At 40.0% G+C, this 9,212-nt stretch overlaps 1 protein-coding gene across 44 annotated transcripts in view; it reads left to right on the top strand.

Moving 5' to 3' along the window:
* Positions 1-583: 583 nt before the first annotated feature.
* CEP70 (centrosomal protein 70) overlaps positions 584-9,212 on the top strand; it is a 101,759-nt gene continuing 93,130 nt past the window's right edge. For 14 of the 44 annotated variants that reach the window (XR_012430748.1, XM_074031154.1, XM_074031147.1 and 11 more), the window contains exons 1-2: positions 584-670; positions 2,947-3,049. Coding sequence is in view for 9 of the 44 variants with exons in the window: in XM_074031147.1 (XP_073887248.1) it covers positions 3,041-3,049 (9 nt within the window). In the remaining 35 variants the exon portion in view is untranslated. Of the gene's footprint in view, positions 1,161-2,946; positions 3,050-6,151; positions 6,175-9,212 lie in introns of all 44 variants that reach the window. The other 30 variants (XR_006696195.3, XR_012430746.1, XR_012430747.1 and 27 more) reach the window with 5 other exon arrangements.

Below are 9,212 nucleotides of genomic sequence, written 5' to 3'. Positions count from 1 at the left end.
AAAGACAGGTTGTCAACAGCGACACCATGTGGCTATAAGATACAATCAAAATGGTGGACATTTACAGCCTGAGGTAGGGCCTGAAGCTTCGTCGAGATGTGGAAAATGCTGAATCGGAAGAAATGTCATCAACAAACATTTATTGGGGTCCTCCAAATGTCAGCTGCTACAGTGGTCAGCCAGGTCTGGAACATCGAGAACATGCTGACCCGTACCCCAGCAAGAGCTCGTAGTAGCGGCGGGGTAGGGGGCGAGAGAGAGGGCAGTCTCTGGAGGCCAGGTAACCCAGGCTTCACTTTCACCTACGGCCACAAGTATGTCTGACATCTTCCAGGCAAATAAGGCTCCATGTAAGTGACAGGGTACCTAAGGAGAGCGATGGAAACGCCAGCTTGCCCACGACTAGCCGACGCCTGCGTTTGCGATAAGCCCCGCCCCCAGTAGCTGAGCCAACCGGAGGGTGCGGGGCGGACCCAGCTTCCGGGTGAGGCTGGAGAGAATCGTTTGGGGGCGTTCGCAGGCTAAAGAGGGGCTGGCCCTCGACGCGCTCGGGCTCGATTGGCCGCCCTTCCCCGGCGGAGGTAACGGTCGCGGAGGCGGGGCCTGATGTAGTAATCCCAGCCTAGCCGGGGCCGGGCTGGCTGCTGGTGGGAGGCGGCGACTGAGGAAGGTGAGTGGCGCTCGGGGCTCTCAGAGGTGTAGTCGTGAGCCCCTTCTCGGAGCACCCCGGACTTGACCTCACCTGGGCCTAACAGTGGTCAGACTGACCCTTGTCAGGGAGGAGCCGCCTGGGATAGGGTCGCGCCAATTACAAATCCCTGCGTAAGGGTTTGGGGATGGGACAAACCTGCGTGCTAGCCCCAGCTCCCCAGGCTTTGTGTTCTTTGGCTTCTCCTTTAATGTCTCAGCGCCTCGGATTCTTTATTTGTATACTAAAGCTGGTAATTCTCGCCTTACAAAGTGGTTGTGTGGGTTAAATGAGGCAGTAAGAGTAAAGCTTAGAATCACAGCGGGCACAGGTTCGATTTAAGCTGTAGGTAATTACTCCATCCCCCAAAATCGACCCGGACTGAAGCGCCCGTTTTGTGGCAAACAACCGCGAAGGTGGTTTGGGGAGTGAGGACTCGGAGCAGAAGGGGGCGGTTAGGCGAATAGCACAGGTGAGTATCTCTTTCTCTGGTTTATTAACCTCATTCCGGATTCAGGAGACCTCTGACTTTATACAGGGCCTAATAGGAGTTTTTCAAGGTGAAAAATGTCGGAAGGCTAAGACACCTGTAACAGAGAGACCTGAGTTTCCTTTTTTACTGCCACTGTTTTTCAATCAGTGTTTCAATCACTGTTAATATTAAACAGGCCGGGCGCAGTGGCTCACGCCTGTAATCTCAGCACTTTGGGAGGCCGAGGTGAGCGGATCACCTGAGGTCAGGAGTTCGAGACCACCCTGGCCAACATGGTGAAACCACCATGTCTCTACTAAAAATACAAAAATTAGCCGGGCGTGGTGGTGCGCGCCTGTAATCCAGCAACTCGGGAGGCTGAGGCAGGAGAATCGCTTGAACTCGGGAGGCGGAGGTTGCTGGGAGCTGAGATCGTGCCACTGCACTCCAGCCTGGAGAGCGAGGTTCCGTATCAAAAAAAAAAAAAAAAAATATATATATATATATATATATATATGTATGAATATTATATTAAACACTGTGCAGGCATTATCCATATTGGTTTCAAGCCTCTGCAATGAGTTTTGTACTTTAAATATTGCCAAGTAGACTCTGGCCTCCCCTAACCCTGCCTTTTGGGGAAGAGGTGGCTGACTTGGAGTTTTCCCTACAGCTTTTGCTTCAAAGCAAGGTTCTGCCGCTTCATGTCACCTCTCGCGAGACAGAATGATTTGGTTGAGATGACATTCCATTTTAACTCTTTCCTATTTGGGGTAGGTTCAACTCTTTCTTAGGAACATTAAACAGCAAGTTGCCATATTTTCAGAATAGAGCTTTTGCATTTAATAAGGAATAGAGACTTCGAAAGGGTTACATGTTCATTTATTGCAGTAATTTGAAGTATATGCTTTTGAAGACGCTTACAGATTTTGTTGTGATTCAGTTGAGAAGGAACAGTTACTGGCCATGGTTTATTGTCAGCTCCCCTCCCCGACCCCAAATGGTGAAAAGATAATTAAATTTTAAGGTATGGAGCATGTTACAAGGGACTTCAGACCTATAAAGGGCAATTTGGCTGAAACACTCGGGAAACCTAGAAAGTGTCAGAAGATACAATTATGTTTTTGCTTTTCTATGCCTGGCTTACTATGCCATGTACAAGACAACTCCTACCCTCTGACTCCTACCCCCACCATCTTATTTTAAGTGTATTATGACACTAATTAAAGCTGTAGCTTCTGTTTTGGCCCTAGAAGGCATTTGGTCTCTTCCTGTGACTTTAAAAGTTCCAGACCTTTGTCCTGGAAGTAGGGACAGCCTGTAGTGGGGAAAAGGCTGCTGCAAACTATTGGCCTGTTAATTTCATAGAATGGACCTCTGAAAAGGAGGGTTTGGTCACAGGTGCAAATGAGGAGTAGTTTTGTTCCTGTGTTTGCTTTTGTGATCAGTTGTAGTTTGTCTGAGGATGCTTCATTTTAGTATCCTTGCAAATGAGAATATCCTACCTGTGGAGCCGGAAGTCAGAATTGATGATAGATGATGATAGATTTGGATACCCAGCTAAATGTCTTAGCAAGGTAGGGAGAGGAAAGATAAGGGGAGAGAAGAGAAGGGAAGAGGTGTATGGTAGTGAGCTGGGAAGGGCATTAGCAGTTATTTCAGTTGTGCCTGGTTTATCTGTGATTACCAGTACCATGGATGCCTGCTCTGGGAGTAACAGAAGACCATTCTTACTAGGAAGCTGAACATTTCAAGATTTTCTTCTTTTTATCTTTTTGAAACCTAGATGAAGATCCAGTTTCAGACATGAGACTCGTTGGGTGATCATTTCATTGAGATCAACCTGAATGACCAGGTGTAAAGTGCAAGAGTAGTATGCTATGACTGAGGTATGTCTAATGTAACGGATGACTCCAGATGTTGGGAGACCACGGAAAAGTATGTAATTTGTTGAGTACTATACTAGGTTCATTACATATATTTCCTTTGGACTTCCTGATAATCCTATCAGGTAGATATTTTACAACTTAGCAAAGAAGCTGAAGCTCAGAGAGGTTAAGTACCTACTTAAGATAACACAGAAAGCTGATCACCAACTCTAATCACTGTCTCCATCCTGCTGTGTGCCAGGCAATGCTTTATGTTCTTTCTGTATTAACTCTCCTAATCTTTAATTTGTGAGCTGAGTACTTTTATTATCCTCATTTTATGATGAGGAAATTGAAGCACACAGAGATTAGTACTGTACTCTCCTGACTGTGTGGCAGAATCCATGATTTGAACCCAGGCAGTCTGGCTACAGAGCTCTCCAGGTTGAGTATCCCTTATCTGCAATGCTTGGAACTATGTTTTGGACTTTTGGATTAAAAAAAAATTGGAATATTTGTATATACATGAGTTATCTTGTTTAGAGTTGGGTAACTCTAAACACAAAATTCATTTATTGTTTCATGTACGCCTTATACACATAGCCTGAAGCTAATTTTATATGTTTTTAATAGTTTTATGCATGAAACCAAGTTTTGACCGTGACCTGTTACATAAAGTCAGGTGTGAAATTTTCTACTTGTGGCGTCAAGTTGGTGCTCAAAAAGTTTTGGATTTTGGAGCATTTTGGATTTCAAATATTCATATTAGGAATGTTCAACCTGTACCAGCTTTCTTTTGATTAGCATTTCCTTTACTGTTTTTGTTATTTAACAACTTTTTATTGTAAAATGAAATTTTTATTATAAATCACATACCAAATGTATAGCTTAATAAATTATTACAAGACCATACCATTCAGCTATGCCAGATCCCCTCTGTTACCCTATCCCAGTCAAAACTCCTGTGTTCCCATTTAGTCGCCATTCTTCTGGGTTTTATAGTTTTGTAGTAATCACTTCTGTTTTTTGTGGTTTTTTTTTGAGATGGAGTCTCACTCTGTTGTCCAGGTTGGAGTGCAGTGGCACAATCTCAGCTCTCTGCAACCTCTATCTTCTGGGTTCAAGTGATTCTCCTGCCTCAGCCTCCTAAGTAGCTGGGATTACAGGCACACACCACGAGGACCGGCTATTTTTTCGTATGTGTATTTTTAGTAGAAACGGGGTATCACCATGTTGGCCAAGCTGCACCGTGAGCCTGGCCTCCTAGTTTTTGATAGCTTCCTTGTTATACAATATATTGAACAATTCGTATCGCAGATATGAAATCAGCCATTTCTTTAAAATGCCCTGGTTTTTTTTAGAGGGAAATGATATTTCAGTTACAGTCTGAATGCTAAAGATCCTGAGTTAGTCACTGTTTCAGGTATTTCAGTAGACAGAGCTAGGATACCTATATATATCTATAGACATACATGTTAAAAGATACCTAATGTGTTCTGCTGCCAGTCTTCAGATTGAGACTACAGAGCTTTTACTTAACAACTTCTCTATCACAACTGTAACTCCTTTTTTCCATACTGAGAATCATGATTCTCAAGAATATAGGAGATAATAGAATATTCCATATTTATTCATTATTCTGTATTATACATATGACCGTATCAGAACTATATTTCTAAAATCACCATCAGTATGATTACTGAAAACCTTTTTTTTTGCTTATGTTCTTCCCATTTTTTCTTCTCTAACAGTTGTGCTCTATCTGCATTGTCAGAGTATATAGCCATTTCATGTTCTGCTTTTTCCCTCTTAGCCTATTAGTTCTATTTATAATTTAATGTTTACCACCAGTGTTTATGCTGTCTCTGTAGGCATTTTGGCTACCTGACGCTAATACATTGTTTAGATTCCTCAGGAAGGAATATTGTCTGAGTTCTTATATATTGATAAAAGTTTGTTCTTTTTATACTTGAAAGTCAATTTTGCAGATATAAAGTCTTTGGCTCACACTTCTTTTCCTTGAATTTCTTAAATACATTACTCCTTTTTCTTCTGGAATAAAGTATTGGTATCAAAGTCAGATTATTATCTAATTTTTCTTCTTCTTGTAAGTCATGTGGGGTTTTTTTTTGTAGATGACCAAATTATTTATTTTTTTTCTTTTTGAGGTACAGTCTTACTCTATCACCCTGGCTGTAGTGCAGTAGTATGAACTTGGCTCACTGCAGCCTCCACCTCCTGGGTTCAAGCAGTCCTCCCACCTCAGCCTCCTGAGTAGCTAGGACTACAGATGTATGCTTCCACGCCCAGCTAATTTTTTTTTTTTTTTTTTTTTTTTTTTTTTTTTTTTTTGAGAGACAGAGTTTTGCCATGTTGCCCAGGCTGGTCATGAACCCAGGCTCAAGTGATCCACCTGCCTCAGCCTCCCGAAGTGCTGGGATTACAGGCATGAGCCACTACGCCTAGCCAAATTTTTTCTTTTTCATTGAAGTCTGGTAATATTATTAGAATGTATCACTGTGTCGGTTGTTTTCGGTCAGTATTCTCAGGTACTTGATATTTTCTTTACATTTGTAGTTTCAAATCTTTTTTTAAATTTCAGGAAAACTTTATTTTTAAGACAGCTTTATTGAGATATATTTAATATGCAACAAGCTGCACATATGTAGTATAAAATATAAGTTTTGACATACATATACACCTATGAAACCATCACCCCAATCAGGATTATCAATATATCCATCATCCCCCCAAACTCCCTTATTCTCGTTAGTAGTCTCGGTGCCTAGCCTCCAATTCTCTCAGCAACCACTGACCTGCTTTCTATCACCACAAGTTGGTTTTCATTTTCTAGAGTTTTATGTAAATGGAATGTTGTAGTATGTACTATTTTATGGCTGGCTTTCAGCATAATTATTTTGATGTTTATCCATATTGCACATATTCTTTTTTATTGCTGAGGGGTATTACATCCAATGGGTATACCACAGTTTGTCTGTTCACCTGCTGCTGGACATTTGAGTTGTTTCCAGTTTCTGGCTATTATAGATAAAGCTCTTATGAACATTTGTGTACAGTCTTTGCATGGACATAATGCTCTCATTTCTCTTGGGTGAATTCTAGGAATTGCATGGCTGGGTCTTATGGTAAGTGCTTAACCTTTTAAGAAATAGCCAAAGTGATTTACAAAGTGGTTGTACTAGTTTAAATTCCCATCAGCAGTATATGAGAGTTCTAGTTCCCTCACATCCTCGAAAACACTTGGTATAGTCATTCTTAGCCATTCTAATACGTGTAGTGGTGTCACATCGTGTGTTTTAATGTGCATTTCCCTCCTGACTAACAATGTTTAGCATCTTTTTGTGTGCCTACTTGCCATCTGTATGTCTTCTTTTGTGAAATGTCTATTGAAATTTTTTGACCATTTTTAAGTTCCGTTGTTTACTTTTTGTTGATGTTAACTTCCTTACTGAGTTTTGAGAGTTCCTTATATATTCTGGATATGAACCTTTTCTGATTCCTGATTATTTTCTCTGAGTATGTGGTTTCTTTTTTCATTCTCAGAATGGTACCTTTTAAAGAGCAGACATTATTTTTATGAAGCCCCATTTGTTCTTGAATTGTATCATGCTTTTGGTGTCATATCATAGACATGTTTGCCTAACTCAAGGTCATACAGTTTTTCTGTGTTTTTCTAGACATGTTGTGATTTTAAGTTTTAGATTTATGTCATTCATTTTAATTTTTGGTATATGGTGTGAGATATGGCTGAAAGTCCTTTTTCTTTCTTTCTTTCTTTTTTTTTTTTTGTATATGGCTATCCCATTGTTCTAGCATCATTTATTGAAAAAAAAAAACCTGATTTTTTCTGCTAAATTACCTTCATATCTTTGGTGAAAATTAGTTGTCCATATATGTATGAGTCTGTTTCTGGACTCTATTTTGTTTCATTAATCTGTTTGTCTACCTTGATATCAATGCTACATTGTCTTGATTACTGTAGCTTTATAAACCTTGGAATGATGTAGTATTAGTCCTTCAACTTTGTTCTTCTTTTTCATTCATTTATTTATTAATTTAGAGATAGGGTCTTACTTTGTCACCCAGCCTAGTGTGCAGTGGCACAATCATAGCTTACTGATTAAACTCCTGGGTTCAAGTTGTCTTCCCACCTCAGCCACGTAAGTAGCTAGGACTACAGGTTCATGCCACGATGCCTGGCTAATCTTTATTTTTTTTGTAAAGATGGGGTCTTGCTGTATTTCCCAGTCTAGTCTTGAACTCCTGGACCTCAAACCATCCTCCTGCCTCAGCCTCCCAAAGTGCTGGGATTACAGGTGTGAACCACCATGGACAGCCTGTTCTTTTTCAAAGTTATTTTGGCTATTATAAGTCTTTTGCAGCTCTGTATGAATTTTAAAATCAGGAAAGTTTCCTGAATTATAGTTTTTTAAAATTGGTTCTGTTGTTTTAGTTTTCTTTTTCAATTACCACTATTATGTGTATGTTTGAGCTTCTTTGCCTATCTTTGTCATTTTCATATTTCTTCTTCATTTCTTTTTAATTTTTAAAATTGTTTTCCTTTTAATCTCTATTTCTCTTAAGGCATTGTCTGTAGTCTTTACTCATTCATTTCCCTTCTTTAATTTTCATTTCAGAAATAGTTTTTAAAAGTTACTAATTTCTAGATTCTGTCAACTCATTTCCAAGTTTTTCTTATTTCTAATTATGTTGTTCATGTATTACAGAGTTTTCCATGTATTTTAGTTTGTTTTAATATAAAGGTTATAGTTACTATCTTTTTTGTGAGCATGTCTTTCTAGTACATTTTTCTTGTCTGTAGAGGTATTAGTCTCTTTTTTAATATGAACTTTTACAATTTAAAAATTTTTTAATTTCATGGGTGCATAGATGTGTATATTTATGGGTTACATGGGATATTTTGATACAGGCATATAATATATAATAATCATATCAGGGTAAATGAGGTATCCACCATCTTAAGCATTTATCCTTTGTGTTATAAACAATCCAATTACTGTCTTTTAGTTACTTAAACATGTGCAATTATATTATTATTGAATATAGTTAACCCGTTGTACTAGCAAATACTAGATCTTATTCTATTTTTTTGTACCCATTGACCATCCACTCTTCCTCTCAGCCCACCTGTTACTCTTCCCAGCCTTTGTAACCATTCTTCTAGTCTCTGTCTCCGTGAGTTCAATTGTTTGGATTTTTGGATCCCACAAATAAATGAGAACATGCGATGTTTGTCTTTCTGTGCCTGGCTTATTTCACTTAACATAATGACTTCCAGTTACATTCATGTTGTTGCAAATGACAGTATCTCATTCTTTTTTTATGGCTGAGTAGTACTCTATTATGTATATGTACCAGATTTTTTTTTTTTTTTTTTTGAGATGGAGTCTCACTCTGTCACCCAGGCTGGAGTGCAGTGGCTGGATCTCAGCTCACTGCAAGCTCCGCCTCCCGGGTTTACGCCATTCTCCTGCCTCAGCCTCCCCAGTGGCTGGGACTACAGGCACCGGCCACCTCGCCTGGCTAGTTTTTTGTATTTTTTTAGTAGAGACGGGGTTTCACCATGTTAGCCAGGATGGTCTTGATCCCCTGACCTCGTGATCCGCCCGTCTTGGCCTCCCAAAGTGCTGGGATTACAGCCTTGAGCCACCGCGCCCAGCCAGATTTTCTTTATCCATTTGTCTGTCGAGGGACACTTAGGTTGCTTCCAAATCTTGGCTGTTGTGAATAATGTTGCAGTAAACATGAGAGTGCAGATATCTCTTTAATATGCTGATTTCCTACCAAAAATATAAAAAATTGGCCGGGTGTGGTGGCATGTGCCTGTAATCTCAGCTACTCAGGAGGCTGAGGCAAGAGAATCGCTTGAACCCAGGAGGCGGAGGTTGCATTGTGCTGAGATTGTGCCACTGCACTCCAGCCTGGGCGACAGAGTGAGACTCAAAAAAAAAAAAAAAAAAAAAAAAGTTGTCTGAGATCCTTATACATCCTGGTTGTTAACACTCATCAGAAGGGTAGTTTACAAATATTTTCTCCCATTCTGTGGGCCGTCTCTTCACTCTGTTGTTTCCTTTGCTGTGCAGAAGCTTTTTAACTCAATGTGATCCCACTTGTCTATTTTTGCTTTGGTTGCCTGTGCTTG

This window comes from Macaca fascicularis, chromosome 2 (assembly GCF_037993035.2).
Source record: "Macaca fascicularis isolate 582-1 chromosome 2, T2T-MFA8v1.1".
Taxonomy (NCBI): domain Eukaryota; kingdom Metazoa; phylum Chordata; class Mammalia; order Primates; family Cercopithecidae; genus Macaca; species Macaca fascicularis.
The sequence above is the reverse complement of the archived record's forward strand: the minus strand, read 5'-3'. Positions and strand labels throughout refer to the sequence as shown.